Genomic DNA, 25,700 nt, shown 5'->3' on the forward strand with positions numbered 1-25,700 from the left:
TTCAAGAGAAATAGGAAACCAGCGCAAAACAAAAGATATCCTGAGAACTAAAGACGAAACAAAGACATCAGGGAGATGTCAGTAAATTTATCCAAAGAGTTAAATTTCCAAATGGATACCAAAAATGCTTTTCATAAAATAGTAAAATCTTTTTTGAATTCATGGAAGTTTGGTAATTTGTCAGTACTTCTGCCATTAAAGAAAATTAATAAAATTAAGTGCAAAGATGCAAGAGGAAAGAAGGCTTTTTTTAGTTTTTTTTTTTCATTTAAAAGTTTAAATATTTAAATTAAAATAACTACTGAGTTATTTCTGATCTTTTTAGAACATTTGTTCATGACATCATTGTATACACATCTATTCTCCACAAGACTGGACTAAGCCTTTCAGAACAAGTTCCCCTAGGTTCTGGAAGCCAGCCTACATGACTTATCTCTTCCCTTCTACTTCACCCTACTGATATCAGCAAGGTTTTAGGCCACAAATCAAAAGATGGACAAATTTGCCTGTTAAGTGAACAAGTGGTTTCTTTAGCTAAGATTTTCATCTCATTGACTTACAAGTCCGAACAGGTTAATTGCACTAGTGTAAACACTAGGATTCCTTTCTGAGTTCCCCTCTGTTTACTTATTATCTTTTCCATCTATTGAGATGGTCAGTAATACTTATTACAATACACATAAGTATTATTCATGAGTGTACTTTCAAGAGCACTCTGCCTCTTGAGCAAATCAGAATTCTCCTAGGGCACTACCGTTCTTATCACTACCATACTTACTAAATGACATTGCAGAGAAACTTATACTAAGGCTAGGACCACATTTGAGGAGTTGAGGAGGGGACTCCGAGAGTCAGTGGCTGGGCAACCTCTGAGTGGCATTGCCACGGCTTCTGCTTTGTAATGGTAACTTGTTTAAACACCCTCACCTGGTCATAGAGCACTGAAATGAGCAGACAAGAGGAGAAAGGAGGAAGGCATCTCCAGTGACAGCACATGTACTTCATCATCCCAAGAAGGTGGCCACCAAGAAGGTGGCCACCTAATGCTTTCAGAATCCTCCGAATGCTACTATGACTATCTGTCACATAGGGTTTGAACAAACAGCTGGATTTTAGAGGCTAGAATGAGCAGAGCTAGAACACAACTGACAAGGCCATGAGAAAGTAATGCCATCTGTAGCTACAAGCCAGCAATCAATCAGACAACTTTAGAATGGCTAACTAGCAGAAAAATAACAGAAGGGAGCTTAGTGGCCTGTGAGTTTCGGAAGAGACAGGACTACTAGCATCAGACTTGGATGTCTTCATAAGGTAGCAAAAATGTGCTTTTATTAGACCAGAGGATTTTCTTCAGTATTTCCACACAAAACATTGACAGCCATGTTGAGTTATGGATCCATACACCCTGGATGCAGCTTATCCCTAATATCATGTCTCAAATTGGACCTAGAGCTCTAAATACAACAGTGAATATCACATACGTGGGTACTAAAACAAATCTGAAGTAGTCCATCTGACAAGTCAGTTTTACATCAGCACAACAGTGGAAGGCAGCTGATGCATGAGGATTTCCAAGCAAGTGAAAGCAGCCTAGAATTAACAGACTACACCATATGGGTGAAGACAGATGAATCATGACACATCTGTGTGACCTCCTCTTTGGGGATTTTGTGGAGAACCTAAGAGTAATACAAGTTCTAAGAAAATATGAACACACTCCATGCTCTTTCAAAAATTCAAAATTCAAAAATTACACTTTGCCCTGGCCCTCTCTGCCATGCAATACAAAGAATATCTGAGATGAGATCTGCTTTTTTATCTAGACCAAGGGAAATAGGAACAAGAAGCAGAAATAAAAGACTGTAGAAAACAGCAGGCAGGAAATTCCTTCATGCCTTTATACTGGTAAGGTAAAATAGCCTAACAGAACTTTTTTTTCCCTAACTTTGTCTCTTCCTTATGAGGCCTACAGTTAATGTTTGACAGCAACTGAAGAACACTATTAGCTATGGACTCATTAAAAAACCTACAGGCCACACATTACGTATAAAATGGTGAAACTGGCTAGTAAGGTAAAATACAGGATTTAGTCCTTGTGCACTCTTATAAAAAGCATGTTCTGCTCTACACTGCCTAGGGGCATAAACATGGTGTTGAGGCACTTTCGCAGTGCAGTGTGCCTAGTACCAAGGGACTTGTTAGTAAGGTGTGAATAGGCCAGCTCTAAGTGTTGGGCCTGGAGGATGTTGAGCCAGGACCACGTTAGGCATCTTGCTATTGGCATCTAGAGGGAAAGGCAGGCTGCTCAGAGTGCTTGCCAGTTTTCCTTGTCTGCAGAGCTCTTGCTACCTTTCTAGGGATTTTGGGGAGGCATTTGACTCCTTACTACTAAAGCCGGAGGCCTGGAGGCTCTATCTGTCTGTGTGTGTGTGTGTGTGGATAAGAAGGCAATCAGGACACATTTCAAGACAGACATAGGCATGAGGTGGCAAACTTCTTGTTCCCAGAGAAATGGCTGGGTCAGAAGGTGACCCATGTGCCCTGGACATTGGGGTGTCTTTTGAACTGCTTGTCATTCTCAGTACATAATAAGCCTGGTGTAAATGTTGGAAGGGAATGAAATCAAACCAAGCACATGTTGAGGGGCTGCCCCAGGCTGGTGAGGCCAGATTGTTGTGTTCAGGGGCCTTGCCTGTGATCCACGGCTGATGGGAGATCTGTTTGAGCATATTGGCATGCCTAGTACGCCTAGTAGAAAGGTGTGAATAAACCAGTTGTAGTTGTTGGGCATGGAGGTTGTCGAGTCAAGAAAGTGATGTGGTGTTTGAGGATGCTTTAGTTATATGGAGCCACACTTGGAATGCTCAAAGGTCTTGCCTGTGATCCACGGCACACAGGGGAGCTGTTTGAGCAGGATGGCCTGCCTAGTAAAAAGGTGGGAGTATGCTTCTTGCAAGTGTGGCAAGGGATGAAAAGTTGGGCACCCCAACCAGGCACACAGGCCTGGGTCAGTCCTGCAACACATGCCTGGTTTGCACCAGTTCTACTAATTACTAGGAGTCCACCCAGCTCAAGAGACATCTGCTCCACTTTACAAGGTGCAAGGCCGAGACATTTGCTTCATCTCCAATGACTCCTAATGTGACTACAGGGTCACCCGTTCTACGGCTTCAAGGTCCAGGAAGTCCAGGTCTTGGTTCAGGTCTGAAATTAATGTCTGGGGTCAAGTCTGGGATGTTAAGGTCTGGTGTCAGGTTCAGGTAGAGTCCGGGGTCAAGGTCCAGAATAAGGTCTGGTCCAGGGTCCAGGGTCAAAGTCTGGTAAAGGTTCAGGGCAAGGTCTAGGGTCAATACCTGGGTGAGATCAAGGTTCAAGATAAGGTCTGGAGACAGGGCTCAGGATAAGTCTGCGGTAGGGCCCTGGGTCAAGGTCAAGCGGGTCCAGGTCCATGGTAAGGTCCTGAGTAAGCAGTCAAGGTGCTCAGTCAGGTCCTGAATAAGGTTTGGGGTAAATGTCTGGGCTCAGATGCAGGGTCAAGGTCCAGGATCAACACCTGGGGTAAGGTCAGGAGTCAGGTCTGGGGTAAAGGTCCAGTGTCAAGGTCTAGAGTAAGATGCAGTGTAGGTTCCCACAGGCAAGGTTCAGGGTCAGGTCTGTGTTTAATATCTGAAGTGAAGGTTCAGACTCAGGTTCAGGGTCAAGACCTAGGTCAAGGTCAAGGGCTGGGGTAAGATGGGGGGGTCAAGGTCCAGGGTCCAGGTTTGGGGTAAGGTCAGAGGTCAGGGTCTCGGCTAACATCCAATGTTAAGGTCCAGGGTCAAGGTCTGGGCAGTCAAGGTCCAGGATAAGGTCTGGGGGCCATGTCAGGTGTCAAGGTCTAGAATAAGGTTCAGCGTGAGGTTGAGGGTCAGGTCCAGGGTAAGGTCTGGGGTCAAGGTTTGGGTTCATGGCCTGGGGTAGTATCTGGGGCCAAGGTCAAGGGTAAGTCCAAGATCAGGCCCTGGGGTCAAGTTCCAAGGCAAAGATCTGGGATCAAAGTTCAGGGTCATGTCCGGGCTCAAGGTCCAGGGTAAGTCTGGGTTCTGGTACAGGGTCAGGTCCGCGGTGTAAAGGTATGGAGTCAAGGTCTGGGGTCAATGGCCGGGTTAGGGTCTAGGGTCAGGCTCCGAGTCAGGTCTGGGGTCAAGATTCGTGATCAGGTGCAGCGTCAAGGTCAAGGGTCAGGGTCCAGGGTCAGGTTCAGGTAGGGTCCAGCATCAGGTCCGTGGTCAAAGTCCACAGTCAGGTTAGGGAAAGGTCCAGGTTTAAGATATGGGGTCACATCTGGGATAGGGTCCGTGGTCAAGGTCCATGGTCAAAGTCCAAGGTAATATCTGTGGTCAGAGTCCAGATTCAAAGTCCAGGATAGGGTCCAGGAATGTGTCTGGAGTCAAGGTCTGGGCTGGGATGCAGGATAAGGTCCAGGGTCATGATGCAGAGTGAGGTCTGGCATCAGATCCAGGCAATTCAGGGCCGGGGCAAGGGCTAGTGTCAAGGTGCCTGGTCAGGCCTCAGGTAAGGTCTGGGATGAAGGTTTGGAATGAGGGCTAGGATCAGGTTCAGGGTGAGGTTCAGGGTCAAGGTCCAGGGTCAAGTCCAGAGTAAGGTTCCAGGAGGAAGTTCCAGGGTCAGGACCAGGTAAGTTTCAGGGTCAGGCTCTAGGTAGGGTCCAACATCAGGTCTAGAGTCAAAGTGCAGGGTCATGTCAGGGAAAATGCAGGGAAGGATCCAGGGTCAAGATCCAGGGAAAGATCAGGAGGAGTAAGGGCCAGGGTGAAGGTGCTGTGTTTTTTCAACCACTCATGGCCCTAAGTTTATACTGTGCCTCAGACTAGTGGTAATTTAGGGTTAGAGGTAGGGTTTGGAAACTGAGAAAGCCTAGAGCACGAAGTCAGATTGAACTTTCTGCTTCATTTTGCCATCTAGATAAACAAAGCTTTACTAGGTGACTTAGTACATGATGCCCTTTCACATCTGCACCACAAGCAAGGAGAACAACCGTAACTGACAAAGCCCAAAAATCAACCGGCACCAAAAGAATCCTGCAGCATGTACAGATATGGACACACTTCCCCAAATAAACTGTCAAATACAGCATTTGGAGAAGGCTTTATTCCAGGGCTACTAGCATAGAGTCCCCGTATTCCTAGGACTACTGTCCTAGTTTTATTGATGACTGGAGGTTGCCTTCTCCAGTCTGTCCAGAAGAGGCAGCCTGCTGACAATATTCAAAAGGCTCAGAGAACTCAGTCATTTTATTAAATATATACACACACACAAATATGAATATATATATATATATATATATGAAATGTTGCTTGTGACCCTAGAGCAATTGCAGTGACATGAGGGGATGGGGAGGGCGGGGAGCGGTAAAAGAGGGCGCTAACTGAGCAGAAGTCCATCAGTGGGAGATCGCAGAGCAGCACAAACCCGCCCTGCAACCTGCCACGAGTCAGCAGCCTCGCTCTCCTTCCCGGGCGGCAGAGCCCCGGCTGCGAGGCCCCGCCCCCGGCAACGAGGCTCCGCCCCCGTAGCGAGGCCACGCCCCCGGCAGAGAGGCCACGCCTCCGGCAGAGAGGCCACGCCCCCGGTCGCGCCCCAGCCGTGAGGCCCCGCCCCTCGCGGCGCGCCCGGCCTCTGACGTCCCTGCCGTGCGCGAGCCTCGGTGCCGGAAGCGGAAGTGGGCGCGTCTCCGGTGGCGGTTGGGTGCGGAAGCGCCGGCGGTTGCGCGGCCGGCGGCGGCGGGAGGGCGCGAGCGGAGCTGCGAGCAGTGGAGGCCGCGGGGCCGCCCGCCCGGCCGTGCCCCGTCCCGGCTCCCCGCGCTCCGCCATGGCGAGCTCCTCCGGCACGCTGCAGGTAGAGCGGGGCGGGCCCGGGGGCGCCGTGCCGCGGGGGAAGCGCTGCGGTGCTGGCGGGGCAGGGGAGGCCGAGGCCGCTCCCGGGAGCGAAGGGCGCAGGGCGGCCCTGCCTCCGGCGCCTTGCGTGAGCCGCTCCGTTCCCTTCTGCGTGCGGCCGCCGGGCAAGGTGGAAATGCCGCTGTGGGAAAGTTTCCCTCTTCGCAGCTGTTTTGGTTCGTGATCTGCAAGCTGGTGGCCGGGCAGTGCTTGTACGGGCACAACTGATGGAGCCATCACAAGGCCTAGGGCAAGCAGGAGGAGAATGAAAGCTGTTTAGGGCATTGTCACTTATGAAGGTTGCTATTCATCAGCGCGGAGTCTGAAACTCTGTGCCTCGTGGGCACTAGGGCTGGCCATCTATGGCCTGGCCTGTGCAGCTTGCTGGTAAATTATTTCCGTTTTCATAGCAGAGCTCTTCGTGACCGTTACAAGCTACGGAACCTGCTCATGTGCCAGAACTGAGACTCTAATACTCAAATAATCACTTTATGTTTAGAAAACAAGAAAATCCAATACATGATGTAGATGTTTTTCAATAGATGTTTGAAAGGAGCAAAGCTACGGGATGTCCTGTTAAAGGGATGTCCCCTTTTTCAGGGGGTTATGTTTTGCAGTCTTTACCGTTCATTCTTCGAGTATAGCACATGTTTAGCCAACAGTGCCCTAATTCTACTCTTCCAATATCATTGTTTTTGTTGTGCTAGATCCAGGGCTTATTGAAGCGTCTATGTAGTAATGTAAATCTTTAAAATGGCAGAAAAGTGTGGCATTTCCTTTTCCCTTCTCATCATTCAATGGCTAGAGCTTGTTACTTGGCTGTTGGGAAGCTGAATCCTCGAGAAGCTGAACAGCTAATCAGCCTGTGAAGCTCTCTGCCAGGACAGTGTGTAAAGACTGACAGAACTGGTTTCAGCGCCTCGTAATCATTTACTTCCTGTACGGCCTCTGTCGTCAGTAGAGTTTAGTGATCTCATTGCTCATAGCTGGGACTGACAAGACCTGGGGTGAAAATAACACGTGTTGCAATTACGATGGCAATCAAGTGCCTGTAGCTTTTCAGGGCTTGGATTCATGAACAGAAAAGCTAGCCATCAAAAACCAGTCACAGCAACAGCTTAGAATGTCCCTTTGATCCTGCAGGGTTGTCGCCCAGCAGTTACATCAGTTTAATCATCTGTTTGTGTTACAGAAAGCAAAAGACCTTGCTAGCAAGGCAGCACAAGAAGATAAAGCAGGAAACTATGAGGAAGCATTCCGCTTGTACCAGCATGCTGTGCAGTATCTTCTCCATGTTGTTAAATGTAAGTGCAATTTTTTAAGTGATTACTTAGACTTTTTAAAATCAAATTGCACTGAGTGCTCGCATGTGTTGACATGAATATTTAAAGTTTGACTTTTGTAATCGACTGAAACATGTTAGCTGCAGTTTGGCTGGGCTCATGTTTTATGCAGTTTCTTCCTTCATGGTATTATATGTTTTCTCCGTTTCTGTGAGAGCTTGAATTGCTTGGTTGTTTATTTTACTTGTTCTGGTCAGCTCTTTCAGATTGGGGATTTTTTTTTATTTTTATTTTTTTTTTTTTTTTTTAGGTTTTTGTTGTTGTTGTTGTTATTTTTATTGTCTGTATCCTGGGCTTCTGCAGAAATGTCCCACATTTGTTGTGACTGTACCTGAAGAATTGTGGCAAAGAGTACAGGGATTTCTGTCCTTCCCTTGTGTAGAAAACTGGGAGTCTTTTGGTACCCATGAAATATTTTTTGCTCATTATCCTTTTGCTATTTGCCTTTCTAGAGTTGTCTTGCTGTCATCTTTTGCTACTTAATCTCTTAGTCAAAGCGCTTATTGACACTTTAGCCAACAAACTGTATAAGGTTGACTTGTATGTTCTTTTTTTGTTTTCCATATTCTCATTATTATTTGAATGTTCTTTTCACATTTTTTTTGCCTTTTTCCTCATGTCCAAACTTTGTAGTAAAGAAACAGCCTTTTTAAATGTAGCTAACCCCCTAACCTAAGCAGATAAGAGTTACTAGCATGACTTGAGAGCTCTTATCAAAAAAAAAGAAACCCACTGTATTCTTCATATCAATTTATGATAATTTGTTTATCACTTACTATCTTTTTCCTATATATTTATAGCATATAGACTACCAGAATATGAATTTCTGTACTTTTAACAGTATTGATGTCCTTCTGGAAATGAATGCACAAATATACCTCATTAAATTTGGATCATCAGTTCAAAATATTGTTACAGTGGTTAACAGAACAGTTGAGTGAGACCCAAGTTTTAGATTTTTTCCTTTTCTTTGTCATATGAACATCTTTTAAAATAAGTGGGCTTAGGAAAACTAAAGTATGTTTCTAAATAAAAATTGCTCCCCAAAAGCAGCTTCTTGATGAGGGAGGCTAGAAAAGGAGTTGTTTACACATTGCATGGCAATTTGAATGGCTGACAGAAGAAGCCTTCATTCAACACCGCTGTCCTTAATACTTGTCAGTCAAGTTTGAAACTAAAGCAGTGTTCAGGCTTTTACTTGATTTCTTTTGGATTGATTCTGGGCCATCACTGCCTTCCTATTACCATGGTATTCAGACAAAAAAAAACCAAGTATTTGAGCTGTTTGGTTACCTAGTCCCTGGGTAAGGTATATTGATGATACATAAAGATTACGCAAATTAATCTTGTTTTCTCGTTGATACGCATGTGTGTTGCTGTTAACAAACTGTTATTTTGCTTCTAATTTTTAGATGAAGCACAGAACGATAAAGCAAAACAGAGCATTAGAATGAAATGTACGGAGTACCTGGACAGAGCAGAAAAGCTGAAAGAATATCTGAAAAAGAAAGAAAAATCTGCGCCAAAGCCAGTTAAAGAGAGTGGTCCTACTGATGGAAAAGGGTATGTTTTTTGAGAAGGTAAAGCAAAATACTTTCTGAATTCAACTTATCCTAAAGTTCATATTTTCAAAGGTCACTTGAACTGCAGTGTTTTTGAAACAGTTGAGGTGACTACTCATGCAGTGGCCAAGAAAAATAAGATGCATTATTAGCATAAGTTTTTCTTTGCTTGTTTACATCTGCATAGCATATTCACTGAAGAGTGAAACCTGTGGCAGGTTAACCCATGCTTATCAGACTTAACAACAGGGCCAATGACACTTACTCTTTATGAGATTACTGACCAATTAGAAAATCAGTTAAGGCTGATGACTATTCTGGCTCAAGTTTGATCAGTCTCACAATTGAATAGGGAAAAGCCAAACTACATTTTAGGATCAAGTGCCACAGGGTGGACTGAATCATGCAAAGGTCTTGCTACAGTCTTCTCTCCTTTTACCCTCCTAGTTAGATCTGTTTCTTGAAAAGCTGAATCGGGTGATCTGAACAGGTAGAGTTGCTTTATGCTGCAGACTTAAGGAGGGAGGAAGGACTGCACAACAATATCTGCTGTGGAATTGCCTTTCTAGGAGTCATGAAAGATTAGATTTAACCAGTTATCTCGTGAAACTTCATCTGGTTTCTCCCTCCTTTATTGTCTTGCCTTTTTTTTGAGCTACACTTTGTCCTGACAGTTCATATGAGTAATACCGCTCAGGCTACCTTTATTTCCATGACCTTTCTTCCAGTTGTTCACCAAGCAGGCTTTTCTTTCTTCTGTAACTTGTAGTTTCCTTCACTCTGACAAGAGAGGGAATGTAGAGTTTCATGGTACTAGGTTCAACTGACCAAGTTCATTTGCAATTCCAGATAAAGCATAATGCTCGTATTTAAGACTATTCTGTTTTGGTGCTTCCATGATACTTAGCAGAAGTGCTTCTGTTTCTTATCTGGTGGCTCCAAGCATGTATGAGGGATGTACTGAGGAAGAACTAGGTGTCCAATAAGAAGTTGAGATGGTGAGGAGGGGAAATTAAAAATAATTAAATATAATCAGAATGGAGAAATATGGATACGCTGATGGAAACTTGCAGAGTTGTAAAATACATTTATTGGAATAAAGGTTTCTATCATTCCTTATAGTCATATTTCTGCTTCTTACATTTTAATCTTCCGTTAAAGACAACTGTCTTATTTGTACTTCAACAATATATTTCTTGTGTTCAAATCAGGAATGACAGTGATGGGGAAGGAGAGTCAGAAGATCCTGAAAAAAAGAAGCTACAGAATCAACTCCAAGGTAATTTTGAAGCTTCTCTTTCTTTAAATAGAGGCAACTTGATGGAATGACTTCTAAATTTGGCCATCTTAGTGTTATATGTTGGTTTTATCATTGTCTTTATTTTTACTGGCTGAACTATTATACATTCTTCAAATGTAGAAACGTAGCCTTTATGGGAAAGGCAGCCTTATATGCTGGGAAATTGTGAGAAATATTTTGAACTTCATCTGCTGTTCCCTGTCCTTCATGTTTTTTTCCTCAAGAAGGTATTCCCAAAGCTAAAGAATATGAGATTCCAGGTGGCTACTGGTAAACTGTGTCAATATTACATGCACTCTGCGTAATGCACTCTTAAGTGCATTATAAAATTAGTTAGATGCTGAGGTAATGGCATCATATAAGCACTTAGTCTATGCTGGGCCACTTTCACAAAGAAGCTTGTCCTCAAAATCAGAAATGGAGTAGATGGGTTCTTGCCTTTTCATAGTAGCAGGTAGTATTTTTTTGCATATCAAGAATTATGTTCTCTTGACTGATTAACAAAATTCTTTGGCTTTTTGAACTTCAGTGCTAAATACAGTCAGTGGAGCAGCAGCTAGGAGTAGTTTTGGACCCAGTAAAGTGTTTGTTGCCCAAGATAATATTGGCTTTGATCAGACTACTCATCTTTATTTTGCTTGACACAGCAACCACATAAATTTCCTGTAGTTTATTTTACTACCTTGTTACTCTTAGCTGACTGTACCTTTTGGAACTTTCCTAATTTATGGGTGTTTACCGAGATAATAATTTGACTTGCTGTGGGAGAAGTGGCCAGTGACAATCAGACTGGCTGGTAGCAGCAGTGAATGTGCTTTCCTGTATTCTGATTTAGAATTTTAGAGGCCTCTTGTGCTCTGTTGCTTAAACTTCCAGCCATTCACTTACATCTTCAAAATCAGGGAGCCGATGATGTCCAGCTCCAGTTGTGTCCTGGCATGACTGATCTTTTTGAGCACTGTAATCTCAGTTGCCACAATATGTCTAGTATAGGCAACTTCCTGTGGTATTTCAGGTTCTAAATCTTTTTCCTATCTATGAGCCTTTACATGTTCTGGTGATTATTTTAGTTCCAGATGCCATTGTTCTGTTTACTGTCTTAGTGAAAACTTAGCAGAAGGTCTTAGTGCTCTGAAAGTGGGCAGTGAAATTTATTCAACTATAGAAATTATAACCTAACACAGCTTGCGGGTACCTTTTTCCTTTAATGTTTTTAACTTTCACTTTACGATGTTGCTACTGGGCCCAAAAAAGATCTGTTAACAAAAGTTGCTGCTTTCACTCTAATGAAAAATGGAATGCAGCAAAAAATCTCAAAGGAAAGGTGCTTATGAATCTTTTTAAAAGGATATTTGCTTTATTTTGATTTTATAAATTACTTCTTCCTTTTCCAAAGGTATGAGGTGAATGTGTCAATGAAATAACTGATAAAAACTGATTGTAAAATTATAGCATCAAATATAAGCATATTTCCTTGGGAAAAATTAGACAAATGAGTCTTTCAGTGTGTTTGAGTACTTAAAGGTAAACATTGGGTTGGTTGGCATTTCCTCTAATGAGAAGATTTGTTTTATGTTTAAGTCTTCCTTGGCTTGGATTTCAAGGTCTAAGCCTAGGTTTCTAACGTGGATACAAGTTCTGCCACTTAAAACTAGTTAAGGCAAAATAATTTTTTTTATGTATTAGACTAATCAGCATGAATCTGAAGGGTCGATAAGGACCAAGTGCCTTGGTAAAGGTATTGGTAAAGCTGTGTACATCAGCCAGCTGGATAAGTCTGCTGCCAAAAATAAAGATAAAAATGTTGATTGAGAGAAATGAAAATTGTAATAAATGCTGACTGGAAGTACACAGCTAAAAGAAGGGTTTCTTTTCTTTCTTTTTTTTTTTCTTCTTGTGTTTTTTGTGTATATATGTGTATGTGTGTTTTTCCTGAAGCGAAGTAAGGTCACTTTTCTGAAGCTTTTTATCCCTAGCTCTAAATATTTTGTGAGGGAGTATTCATATTCTTCTTTCTAAACATCTGGAAATATCCAATAAGTTACTTCATCTACTTCAGAGTTACCTCTAGAAGAAGAAAAAGGATTAGTGATGAAGTTTTTTGAATCCAGAACTACTGTTACTACAGAGGGCTTTTTTTCTCATTTAAAATGAAATTCTGATATTTTTGGAAAGTATAATGATGGGATTCATGGAGCAAATGGTGCTTGGATACATTTTGGAGAAGCTACTTATCCATGACTACCAAGTTCATCCTTGCTGCCCAGTTATGAGCTATGTTTGACCATAGCCAAACTTCTGCTAACTCACAAGCAATGTGGTTGTCCATGTTTTATTGTGATAAAACATAAAGAGCCCCATTTCATAGAAATAACTTCAATTTGACCAGTGTTTAAATCTCCCGAGAAGTTACTTGTTTTATTCAATTTGTGTGGAAATAGTGTGGTAGTGTTGCTTTTTCTTCAGAATGCAAGTCTGAAAGGACGTGTATGTCACCATTCAATGTTCTGTTATAGGTGCAATTGTTATGGAGCGACCAAATGTAAAGTGGAGTGACGTTGCTGGTCTTGAAGGTGCCAAAGAAGCACTTAAAGAAGCAGTGATCCTGCCCATTAAATTTCCTCATCTCTTTACAGGTCAGGAAAACTATTTATGTTTCAAATCCTAAATATTAATGATGCAGTTAAGACTGGCACTGGCATCTGAGAAGAGTCTGCATATGCTGACATATTGGGGCCTTGAACTGACCTCTTGATAAAGTGATTATCATCTATCTGACAGCAGTTTCATAGGTAGATATAGGAAATATCTAAATGAATTAAACCTCTTGAGGTTTAACAAGGACAAGTGCAGGGTCCTGCACCTGGGCAGGAATAACCACAGGCATCAGTACAGATTAGGGATTGCCCTGCTGGAGAGCAGCTCCACGGAGACGGATCTGGGAGTCCTGCCTGACACCAAGTTAACCATGAGGCAGCAGTGCCCTCGTGGCCAAGAAGGCCAATGGGATCCTGGCTGCAGCAGGAGGAGCGTTGCCACCAGGTCAAGGGAGCCCCTGCCCTTCCACTCAGCTCTGGTGAGGCCGCACCTGGAGTATTGGGGGCAGTTCTGCACTCAGCAGGACAAGAGGGATGTGGAGCTTCTAGAGAGGGTCCAGCAGAGGGCAAGCAAGGTGATTGGGGCATCTCTCATACAAGAAGAGACTGAGTGAGTTGGACCTGCTTTCTCTGGAGAAGGCTAAGAGGGGAATCTGATTAACATGTGTAAGTATCTGAAGAGAGAATGTAGGGAGGAAGGGGCTAAGCTCTTCTCAGTGGTGGCCAGTGACAGAACAAGGGGTAATGGGTCTAAGTTGCAACACAGGCAGTTCCATCTCCAGGTGAGGAAGAACTTCTTTCCTGTGAGGGTGACAGAGCCCTGGCACAGGCTGCCCAGGGAGGTTGTGGAGTCTCCTTCTCTGGAGGTCTACAAAACCATCCTGGATGCCGCCCTGTGCCGCCTGCTGTAGGTGTCCTGGCTTGAGCAGGAACATTAGACTAGATGATCTCCAGCGGTTCCTTCCAACCTCAACGATTCTGTGAATTAGAGAGGCGTCATCAAAAAGCAGGCTCTATATTATTACTGTGTTTTGATAGCTGCTTTTCTCTCTCTTCCAGGAAAGAGAACACCTTGGAGAGGTATTCTTCTGTTTGGACCTCCAGGAACAGGAAAGTCCTATTTAGCAAAAGCTGTGGCAACAGAAGCAAATAATTCTACATTCTTCTCAGTATCTTCCTCTGATCTAGTCTCAAAGTGGTTAGGAGAGAGTGAAAGGTAAGTTGAAGTTGCCAGAGGTACAAGAAAACATTTGCAGGCAATTAGTGTTAAAGAGGTAGAGAAGAGGCACTCAAGAGTTTGACAAAAAGGTCACTTATCTGTGAAAACACACTTGAGTTTTTGGGGGGCTTTGCACTGTAGTGTCATACAAAATGCAGCACATGAGGGTTATCTTTATGCTGCTGTAGCTGAATTGCTCTTCACTGCTGTAGAAGGCTTTCACAGCTAGCTCAGAAATGTGTCAGAAGCAGCATGATGCTCTTCAGGCTGTGATTCCCACCATGTCCCACCACTTGGAAGTGTTGCCATGATGCTTTTTGGAGTCCACCCACCACCATGTTAAGCCTAGCTCTGCCATAGCTCTACACAGTTAAAATGAGACATCCGTTCTGTCCCCTCTTTGAGATGTTTTATTCTGTATCCTGTTTTGAAACAAGATATGGAAGGCTTAGAGACCTGCAGAGTTTGTTGGAGGGGTCAAATAGGCATGAAAGAAAATGCAAAGTACTTCACAGAGTATTAACAAGTCCAGAAAGTCTGAAGTAACGAATCTGTTGCAGTCTGTAAGAGCAGATCTCTGCCTGTCTACTCTTCCCATGAAGACTTTATGAATTAAGAAGCCCCTTGAACTTGTTGCACAAAGATGTTCATCTGATAGTTAAAATATTCCTTAAAACCATTTTCTAGTAGTTCCAAGTGTATAGTTGAGCAACCTTATTTCATGTTATTAGGAGGAGCAAAACAGGGTATTTGATCAAAGAATTTTAACCAAATTCTTTTCTTGCAAAAAGTTGGAAACCTTGGGCTACTCTTCTTTTGCTGCAAAGGCAATACAGAACTACAGTACAAAGAGACATTTTTGTTACTTAGATTGCTATTGAATTTAAGTATTACCTGATGTTATTTATTAGCATTGCTGATGGGAAGAATTTCCCAACATGTTCCAATTTATTTTCCTTTTAAAGCTATATTAAATATGTTGATTCAGATGGGCTTTTTTGGACAAATCAACTATAGGTATTTTCCTGTCATGTAAAAAGTACATAGTGAAGTTATGTAAAAGTAAGCTTTCATATTTCTCCTGGAAATCTCAAGCTGTTAAAAATCTTTGAAAGCAATGTTCCTTTTGGTGATGCTTAGAATGATAGTTTTGCGTAGTTCAGGCTGACATTGTAGAAAAGTAAATGCTGCTTTTACAGCACTTGGAGTAACTCTGCTTTTTATTGTTTTCTCTAGGAGAAGTGACTATCATAATTGTAAATTTTGCTTCTGTTGTCATTAAAGTTAACTGCAGATTTTTTTTTTTTTAAAGATTAGTGAAAAACTTGTTCCAGCTTGCCAGAGAAAACAAACCTTCTATTATCTTCATTGATGAGATAGATTCCCTCTGTGGGTCAAGAAGTGAAAATGAGAGCGAGGCTGCTAGACGAATTAAAACAGAGTTTCTAGTCCAGATGCAAGGTAAGCTCCCCGGCTACCAGGATCAGTTGAGGGAATAGTGGCTATTTTAAGCATAGCTTGCATGAGATATGCAATTTAACTGCCTTAAATTTTGAATGTGTTTTAAAACACTTGTCAGCTTATCTTCAAAGTGACGAAATATTTTCTGCCTGGGTGTAGGGGTTGGTGTTGACAACGAAGGAATCTTGGTCTTGGGAGCAACAAACATACCCTGGGTTTTGGACTCTGCTATCAGGAGGAGGTATTTGTTTGTTTCTTTGTTTTTTGGTAAGAAATACACAGTTGTGGGGTAAGGGTTCAGTCCAAGACTGTCTGAATTAGTAACAGAACTTGTGCGTGCAGACCTAGCTGATGTTCTAGGGCTCGGTTCCATGAGGTGAACTGAGCCAATATAATAGCCTACGGCCACTTGAAAGGGTGGGGTTTTCCTCCTCATTTTGATCCGATAGTTTGATTTCTTGGTTAGCTAATCCTGCGTGAGCAAGGAGAAAGCTGTTGTTCCCTTCCTTGTTGTTTTTTCTAATGGGAGCAGGGTGGCGGGATACAAAGTATACATCTGGAAAGAGCTAGGCAGGGGGCCCGGAGGTGCCCTCAGTAGCAGCAAGCTGAATAGCTTAAGTACCTTGAAGTATTTGGTAAAATTGCACCTTTAAGCAATGCAGAACTCTGTTTTTCTGTTAGTCAAGATGTGATCTGTCAGTGTGATCTGTATGTGTGTAGACTGCCTTCCTATAAAGAGCTTCTCTACCTTTGTTAGAGCTCAACCTGTCTTTAAGGTGCTACACAGGTACAACTATACTATCAGTATTCTGATAAGCCCTCATCACCCAGAGGTGGTGATAATTTTTTAGGAATAACATTCGCTCAAACATTTTTTTTTGTATGTGTATGATTCTATATTTTGCTTATAGATTCAATTTTAGGCAGCTGTATTTTGAGCAAGAGGTGAGATTAAATGACCTGCTGTGATCCCTTCCAACCTGTATAGACCATAGAACCTTATAGTTCTATGTTAGATAAATTTAGGGGTGAATTTGTGTATTAATTTTAAATAGTTCTCTGGCTCTTGTTCATAAAATTCCAAGGGTGATTTCTAGTAACTTAGTAATGATAATAATTTGCTTCTATTTTTGGCACGCTTTATTTCAAGTTAATTGTGTTCTATGAATTTTGAGTCACTTGTGTTTGGCAGGACATTCTCCTCACTGTGAGAACAGATATCAAAGTTTTCTGCAGATGCTTCTGTTGAGAGTATGGCTTAAGATTTGCTCCAGACTCCAGTGGTTCTCTCCAATTTAGTTGGAAACCATAGGAAGTGTTTTTCAGCTGGTTATCAGGCAGTTCTCTCAAATGTGAAAGCCGTTTCAGTATAGTTAAGCAGTAAAGGGATTTTTCTTCTCAAACTTATCTATTAAAACAAAAGACTCTGGAGAACATCTAGGAAAACTGTAGTCTGAAGGGAGAAGTCTCTCATCATGAAAAGGAAATTATTATAGTCTGAACGTTAACTTATGCTGGCTACAGTTTTATGGGAACATGTAGCTGAATGTTTACCTTAGATTTTTAAAGGTTTATAATTATGAAACTACTTCTTTCTAATATTGTTGAAAACAAACTACATAGGGATATGCATAAACTTTCTCGTGCACCTGAATAAACTTGTGTCTGTGGTGTTTTTTGTTTGCTTTTGTGCGTTTAAAAACAGGTTTGAGAAGCGTATTTACATTCCTTTACCCGAAGACCATGCCAGGGCTGCGATGTTTAAACTTCACCTTGGGTCAACTCCAAATCTCCTAACAGAATCGGATTATCGAGAGCTCGGAAAGAGAACTGATGGCTACTCTGGTGCCGATATTAGCATCATTGTACGTGATGCACTGATGCAGCCTGTTAGAAAAGTGCAATCAGCTACTCACTTTAAAAAAGTAAGTAAGGGACTAAATTTTTTTTAAGCTATTTCAGAAACTTAAATTGATTTTTTTTTTTTCCCCAAATAAACTTGTTTTGGGATAATACTGTGCGTTTTTAAAGATTTTGATGCTATATTCCTTATCTACCAAAGGAGTATTTGGCTATCCTTCTCTTAATTAGGTCCTGCCCTAAGTTGGATACAAGCTAGTTCTTTGGTATTCATGCTATGTAATATGAGCTCAGACTTTTTTCATGTCTTCAGTGTTAAAAGCCTATAAAATCTGACATAAAATGTTAAGTTAAAGTTGTGCTGTCTTCTGTACCAATGTAGGTGCTTCAGTTTTTTTAGGTTATTTAAATGCTTCCTCATCTGCCTGGGAACAGACAGATTATGCTTACACACATTCTGCCTGTGCAGCATATGTAGCAAAAGTAAAAGTTCTCCTCATTCTGATAAGAACAGTGAATCACTTGCTGCTGCTTGTGCTGATAGTGAAGCCACAAGACACCTGGCAAAGCCTGTGTGTCACTGGGCAGCAGCATCTTACTGGGGGGCTCTAGTGTCAAGACTAGTTTGCCCTTAGCTAGCTGCACTTTAAACTCCCTATTGAAACCATTGTGTGGCTTACCTTCTGTATGCAGTGCACTGACTTAAGATATTTTTCTTCTAAATGTTTGGCTCTACAAACCTTCTTATGGTTAAAGCAACTAGAGTTCCTTAGGACTAACAAATTTAAATCCATTATATCCTTGGAATGTTTTTTTTCCCCCAGAGAATTTTCACATGTGTGCTGGTGCTGTGATGTCTTTATGCAGAAGATGACTGTAAGAACTATTTTGCTCTTATGTGCAAAAAAGTGTCATCTTAATGTTATCAGTGGTTGTAAGCAGAGCTCAAAATGCATCCAAGATGTGTATCGGTTAAATACTGTATAGAAAAGATACCACTTTTTTTCCACAGTCGACCCAAAATTATATATATAATTACTGGAAATATTGGCTTTATAAATATTCATGTATTTCAGGTGACGATAGGTCATGAAGTTTTTTTCACATCTATACAGGGAAGCTTTCATTGGATGTATGACTTCTAAAAGTGGGTTTCAAGATTTCTTCGAGGAGAAAGAATTTCAGATCTTGAGCAGTGATGAGTCCCATGTAACTTCTGTTGGCAGCTGGTTTTGATTCTTTGAGTTAGAAATTAAATCATAAAATAACTTGCCATAGAACACTTAGTATCTTTTGAGCATTAATTGAGCAGCCACAGTTAGCTAGGCCTTTTTTAACGTAGTTTTCATTCAAGGAACACTTTCAGCTTAACAGTGGAAGGTAAAGGAACACTTAAATCCAGTGTGGTCATGAGTGTAGAAGGACTATGTATTCCTCCGGAGTTTGCTCTGAGGAAGCTTTATCAACTCTGTACTTGTTAAAATAAATTTGCAGACTGTGATTATGATGGAAAAAATACTGTGAAAGAGTTTTTGAGGAGTCTTTCAAAATATCTCCATATTTTTAAACAGGGAAAAGCAAATATGCCACATCTCTTTGTGGGGCCAATCCGCAGCAATATTGTAGTATAAACTGTACTTCTTAAATAAGTATTTGTTTTACTCGGATAAGTATTGCTGGGATTTTCCAAATGCTGCTGTCTTTATGCAGCAATGTGTGAAGTAGTTACCCATTGTTGACTTTAAGTAACGCTTCTGCACAAAGTGTTGTTGTATTTTGGCCTTTTGTTCAAATTTGCAGGAACTTAATGCATGTCTTGGATCTGACCAGAACACCAAAAGCATGTAGTTGTCTCAGCTTGCATGGCAGCCCAAAGGCAACACTTTTTTTTTTTTTTTTTCGGCAAAAGGGAACAACATATAATAATAATAGTTCTGTGAGGGGGCAGCCAAAAGCCAAGTATATTCCACTTGTGCTTTAGTGCTTTAATTTCCTCTTTTTGTATGTAAAATCTTAATGACTGGAGTCATGACAGACAACTTGCCCCCGTTACACAGAGCTTTGCCCACTTGGGAGCAAATGCCAGCCATTCTGTGCGTTAAACACGGCGACGGTGCAGGTTTGTCCACGTGTGTTTTGAATGTTATAACCGTGCTCCGCAGCGCGGGGCTTCAAGATCCACTTGGAGCAGCGAATCCAGTTCCCTGCCCTTACAGGTGGCCGCTGCCTGTCGCGTGAGCTCCCAGATGTGGGTTTTCGTGTGGGGCCCAGCCGTGCTTTGTGCCAAGAGCCCCTCTCCCTTGGGCCTGTCCGTGGGGGCCCGGGCTGAGGGGATGGTCTCTCTTCTACCACTAGATGGCCCCGTTTTCTGCTCCATGGTGCCCGGACGGGTCGGAGCAGGTGCTGGGAAAGGGGCAGAGCACTAAGTAAAAGTTTTAGGAGCCGTCTCGGGCTTTCTGACTCCAGGGGTGCTGTAGAGCAACGATTGAGAAAATTTTGGAAGCTGTAAGGCAGTGTGGAAGGCGCTTCCCAAATGAGCAGGGATTAGGTAGGATGATATTCTCCAGCATGACTTTTGTAGCACATTAGCTTTCTGCAGAAACTCATACCTTAAGAGGAAGCAGCTCATTGGTTCTAATGATGTTAATTTAACCTCGTTGCTAAATGTTAGCATCGTTGTTACGTGTCAGTGACACCACAGCTGTGTGTTTGCCAGGTGACTGATGCCAGTGCAGCCCTACAATTTCTCTTTCACAGGAGAAATCAGCATTTCTCAATGAGTGTGGCATCCGTATAAAGTGAAGAAATATTCTTGCTCTAAAGGTGATATTCAGCTTCTTGTTGTGTCTGGAAAATCTTAACTCCTTTAAACCTCTTTCCTTACTCCTAGGTAAAAGGACCATCAGTGTCTAATCCAAACATCATGGTAGACTTGTTCACCCCTTGCTCTCCAGGGGATCCCGAAGCCATAGAAATGACATGGATGGAGGTCCCGGGTGATAAATTACTGGAGCCCCAGGTTTCCATGGTACGTATCTCCTGTGAGGTTGTCCTCCTCTTTTGCAGAGCTGTAAAAAGATGGAAGGTGGCTTCTTTTTCCCCTCAAACAATACACCAGATGTTTCTATGAGCTGGTTGGCTTTAGAAACACTGACCATATACCAGATCAACATCTGAATCCTGACGTAGGGCAGGGCAGTATAGCATGCCTATAAAGAAGCCAGGTCTCCATCTCATATCCCGTAAGCATTTCTTCTGTTGTTAGAGTCTGCTCATGTGCAACTGCCATCCTCTCATGGTGCAGAGGATGGGTGCATAGGTGCAGCTGGCCCCTCGGCTCCACTTTCATTGCCTTGCTCACTTAAGCACTGCAGAATCCCAGTGCCATGCTGTCCTATCTTCCCATCACTCTATAGTCTGAGCAGAGGTGGGGAAAAGGAAAACTACGTTTAGTAGAAATTGGGAATGACGTGTTATTGGCAAATACTGCCTCTGAAGTAAATGCAAGCACAACCACTGTTATAAAAGCAGGTGGCTGTAATGGTAGTTTCTAACATATTTCATCGCAAGTGTTGTAACTAGCGTTCATATCTGACGTGTTTTCTTTGAGTGTAGGAGCACTTCCATATGTGGAATAAAATACACTCCGTGTCATTTAAGACAAATTGAAATTTTAGCTCACTTTGGACACTTGTCCTATATTTTTTTTCCCCCCAAGAGCACAAAAGAAGATTCTGACACTGCTTGTTTGTGGGAAGGAACTGATACCAAAGAACTGCTGCTGCCAATTCTTGTGTGGAATGAATGGAAGCAGCGCATTTTATCAGGATCACAAACCTCTGAAACACTAGGCTCTGCTTTAAGAGAGTTGTTGTGCTTAGGGAAGGAATTAGCTGCCTTTATTTGCACACTAAGAAAACACAAAGGGACACATGCAGGTGCAGGCCTGCCCCAGTATTTCTGCCTCTGTGGTCCAAGCGGATTTTTAATCATTTTATTTTTTTAAATAGAACATAACCGTCTTGAGGAAGATTGATGATACCAAGGCTCTTCTTGGCTTTTGTTTCAATATCTAAAATCAATTCTTGTCAGATCAGGATTTTTTTTCTAGAAAACCTGCAATCTTGCATAAGAATTCCAGATTTACAGATCCCTAATGTTATTTTTTGTCTTTGTCCACGGTTTTATAATAAGGAGGTGTAAAACATCTATTTTTTCAGTTAACCCTTGGCTAGACCTTGATTACTGTTTTTATCTCTTTGTATTAACATTTTTTTAACTGCTTTTTTTGACCTCATAATCGTGAAATTTTCCTGAACTTGTGCATTTTCTAGGACCCAAAGTATTTACGGTAGAAATGGGCTGAAATAAAGATGCAGAAGCTAAAGGTCATGAATAGCAAAATTTTGCTAGAGATGAATTATAAAATACTGGTCTATATTGTTGGACTATACTGAATACAGGGGCATATCTGATTTTTCCCTTAAAGTATCGTAGTTGAAGTTGAGATGAAACAATAACTGACAAGAAGGACAGGGGAAGCATTTCGGTTCTTTCCAGGAAGCAGTGATGAGTAAAATTCTTAGAATAAAAGAGTGGCTGAAACCTAAACCTGAGACTTGCGGTTTCGTTATTAGAAAACCCACTGTTACCATCTGTCTTCACAGGTTTAAAATGCAGCCCGGGTGCAGAACTGTTTTGGCTTAGTTTCATGTTAATACTCATTCTAATGGTTATCTTGCTTTAAGAGGCTTTTTAATGTGAGCATTTTTGCCCACAGTTTATATGGGCAATAGGACTGTTAAATGTGGTACTGGTATTGTTTCTGAAAACAGTTGTTTTCTCCTTTTTCTCTCTAACAGGCTGATATGCTCAGGTCGCTCGCTAGCACAAAACCAACAGTTAATGAACAAGACCTGGAGAAGTTAAAGAAGTTTACAGAAGATTTTGGTCAGGAAGGTTAAACCAAAGATCTATGTGGAACATTAGAACTTCTTTTTTATTTTTTCTTGCTTTATTAAGTATCCTTGTGTCTTTATTGATGGCACTTCAAAAAAAAAAAAAAAGCCAATAAAATCACTTATTTCTTACTTTGCAGAAAGAACAGAAGATCTCTTTGCAAAGACCCTTCAGCTTCTGTATTGTATTGTTTCCTCAGATGTCTATTAAATGTCTCCTATTGAAAAATAATGCTAAAAGTATAATTTTAGGGTAAGACAGCAAAGTGTGGTGGTAACTTGTATTAAATATTAGCAAACTTTAAATGATTAGTTCAATTTTACTAAATGTTCGATTTTACATGTTATATTAGACCTGGTTACAAGTAAGTTTTGAACTCCCAGTAGCCTCAAAACCCTTTTTTTGGAGGGTGGAAGAGAGTACCTATTTATCAGATGTTTGCAATATCAGTCAATCAGCCTGCTTATTAATTTTTTTAAATTTCATTTAGAAAAAGGCAACAAATTTGCTAAAACATAAAGCATATTGCAAGTGTGGGTTGCACTGTGAGGATAAGACTACACGGGCCAGTACTTTACTTAAATACTGATGGACCTGACACTTGGCTTTTTCTGCTATGCTGTATTAAAATTTTGCCTTAAACAGCAAGTTTCTGTTTTTAACTCTGTACCAGCTGATACACATGTGTCACTATGCAATTTAGCAAAGATTTGTTAAATGCAAGTATTTTGGATGGTATTTCTTTCTTTTTCTTTTTTCTTTCTTTTTTTTTTTTTTAATCTGATATATTCTCTGCAGGAGTTTAAAGTATAAAAAGCATGATTAGCATCCTGTAAGATTCTGCATGTCAAGACCCACAAGGTATACATCATCTTTGGGCTAAGGAAGGCATTTGGGGAAATAGCATGCTTTGATACCTGAGCAAAGGGTAACACATGATCTAGTAGCAGACTTCCAGAACCCTACTCGCATCCATTGGGTATCGACCGCATCAGTTTAGTGCGTAGGTTTTGAAGAAGGGCTGGCACTTCTGATCATCTTTCAAGTATAGATTGAGATGTGCCTGAATGTAACTTCCAGAACTCCAGTGTCAGCACTGAGTTTGTGCCTTTTAGGTTTGCACTGGCCATAGATTAAAAAACATCATATGGATACTAGAATACTCTGTTCTCTTAGCATTGTACAACTCTGTCCTGCATATGCTTTAAGTTGCATTAAAAATTTTGCACATTTTGTGTGTATGGTACATATACGTACACACACTTATGATCATCTTTTGATGGGTTTTGGTTTCCTTCATGTACAGATTTTGTGTACTTTATAAATCATAGTGTACTTTATAAATCATAGGACTGGTGAAATTTGCTGTACTTAAATGAAGTAAAATGTTGTAGTACAACCTCTGTAGCGTTCTGTGGGTATTTCTTCAATATTCTTCTCAAGAACTTACAACTTGATTTTTAGACTCTGGATTTCTGTGTAACAGCTACACAGAATATGTAGTTTAAAAGTCTCTTTGATGTGCAAGGTGCTGAGCTTTTGCTTACTAACACGGTGAAATGTCCTTTCCAAAATCATTCAGTGCCACACACCTTCACCTTCTATCTTTTGCTGAAGCATGCCTAAATCTGAATTAGCAGACCACAGGTTTTTGTGTGGACCTTTAAGAGGGGCAATTTGTTTTTTCCAAAATCGAGCAGACCACCGTAAATATAATCTTGGCTGCAACAGAGCTGCTGCTTAGTCGGCCTTTGTGGAATGTTCACCCTTTAGAAGTTAGAACTGACTGACTGGGCGCTCCCTTGAGTCTGAAACTGGAGTCCAAAGTACCTGATCAGCCTTTTAAAACACGTGTCTTTATCAGGATCATTGTTAGGGTGTTTAGGGGGATTGTTTTGTTTTTATTTGTCTATAGGCTAATTTATCCCGGAGGTTTCCATAAACTTAGCTGTGTAAATCCATTAGTCTTTAATGTGGAGGAGAAGTATATTGTATATTTTAAATTTATATTTTGGTGAGTTTGGGGATGGCATTTGTAACAGAAGCATTAATGTTCAATATCTAAAGCTGTTTTTAGAAATAGAACCTTTATTTAACTATCATTTTATTCCTTCGTTAGCACACTGGAACATTACCAGTATCCTTTAAATAAATAAAAGAATATATCACTACTGGTCTTAGTTGCTTTGGTTGCTTCAGTTGTAAGCAGTGGAGTGTAAGGCATGTAGTTTATGCACATATTTTTGAATCTGCTTTCGTTCATGCTCCTGTTTGTTAGGTGGCCACAGAGCCCTTGGCCACCTGAGGCAAAGAAAGGGAATGTTCTCTGTTCAGCTGTTGTTTGATCTGTGTCTTCCGCCTAATTGGAATATAGTTTTTGCTCCTCTCTCCCATTCCTTGTCTTATTTCTATGAATTATCTTGAGAGGAAACCTGCTAATAATCAACTTTTTGAAATGTGCAAGACCATTTTTATTCTGCTTCTTGCCCCTTCCTTCATCTAGAATGCCAAGCTCATTTTGTGACTGACTTTGTGTGTGTGTTTTGTCCTAACCAGCTTCATCCTGGTAATCACTTTGGACTTGGAGCGATTCCTGTAGCTTACACAAACTATTGTAAGAACTTGATGGACTGTTTCCTGCTGGACTGTTTCTTTTTCCAACAGATACTTCATTTTTGTTACCAGAACACTGTTGTTTTTATATTTGATCATGTAGTCTATATTGTAGCTTTTGTGGCATAACTTCTGGGATTTCTCTTCCAGTTTCTCCTACCTGTGTCCTATTTAACAGTACTGGGTTCAGTGATTTTTATTCCACCATTCGCTGTCATCACCATTAGCTGTGCAAGAACTGTAATTGCTCCAGTGTGTGCATTGTCCTGGCATCTGGGTACTGGCAGCCTCAGTGGGAGATAATTTTGTCCTGTTATTTGTCTGTTGGTCCCCGTGTCCCAATTGCAGCTCTCCCTCCCCACCTGTACCAGCACACACACACACACCCTTCTGATAGCAGCTTTTTATTGGGACGCTGTTTCGTGCTTTACTCTCTGTTTCTGCACCTCTGCTCTCTCTGAGAGGCTGCGGGTGCTCCAGGAGCATCCCAGCACCGTCGGCTCGGTGTTGAGGATGGCAGCGATTCCCCCGACGGTACCACCTGGCTGCTCCATTCTCTGCAGGAATACTTGGCATTTTTAGGCTAATTCCTGCAGCCTCCTCAACCATTAGTCATGAAGACAAAACATGCTCTCCTTCCCACGTCATGGCAGGATCTTCTCTTCCAAGGGCCCCAAAAGGCTTTGGGTGTTTTTGAGAACTCTCCAGGAAACAAGTTGCTGACGCTCAAACAGGGGCACAGTGTTGATGACCAAGTCAGGGACTTCTCTCCTGCATGGTGACCTGTTAGCAGGCCCCGTGCCGCGGCTTGGCGAGACCTGCATTTACTTGCCCTCCCTCCTCTGCTGCC

The 25,700-nt window shown here is 41.7% G+C and overlaps 1 protein-coding gene across 1 annotated transcript; it reads left to right on the forward strand.

Annotated features, from left to right (window-relative positions):
* Positions 1-5,866: 5,866 nt before the first annotated feature.
* VPS4B (vacuolar protein sorting 4 homolog B) lies at positions 5,867-23,638 on the forward strand. The gene is made up of 11 exons (XM_026034550.1): positions 5,867-5,898; positions 7,129-7,240; positions 8,692-8,842; positions 10,053-10,120; positions 12,658-12,777; positions 13,798-13,954; positions 15,270-15,418; positions 15,578-15,659; positions 17,124-17,343; positions 20,169-20,306; positions 22,141-23,638. Exons 1-11 carry the CDS (start codon positions 5,872-5,874, stop codon positions 22,240-22,242), a joined length of 1,326 nt encoding a protein of 441 aa, XP_025890335.1. The 5' UTR covers positions 5,867-5,871; the 3' UTR covers positions 22,243-23,638.
* Positions 23,639-25,700: the final 2,062 nt, after the last annotated feature.

The sequence above is a fragment of the Nothoprocta perdicaria genome, unplaced genomic scaffold (assembly GCF_003342845.1).
Source record: "Nothoprocta perdicaria isolate Ctin4 unplaced genomic scaffold, notPer1 scaffold_147, whole genome shotgun sequence".
NCBI lineage: Eukaryota > Metazoa > Chordata > Aves > Tinamiformes > Tinamidae > Nothoprocta > Nothoprocta perdicaria.

Excerpts from the sequence above, each read along its gene's own strand:
- VPS4B (XM_026034550.1), top strand. The coding sequence starts at position 5,872 with ATGGCGAGCTCCTCCGGCACGCTGCAG. Across the intron at positions 15,660-17,123 it reads GACTCTGCTATCAGGAGGAG|GTTTGAGAAGCGTATTTACA; the intron begins GTATTTGTTTGT and ends GTTTAAAAACAG. Across the intron at positions 20,307-22,140 it reads TGGAGCCCCAGGTTTCCATG|GCTGATATGCTCAGGTCGCT; the intron begins GTACGTATCTCC and ends TCTCTCTAACAG.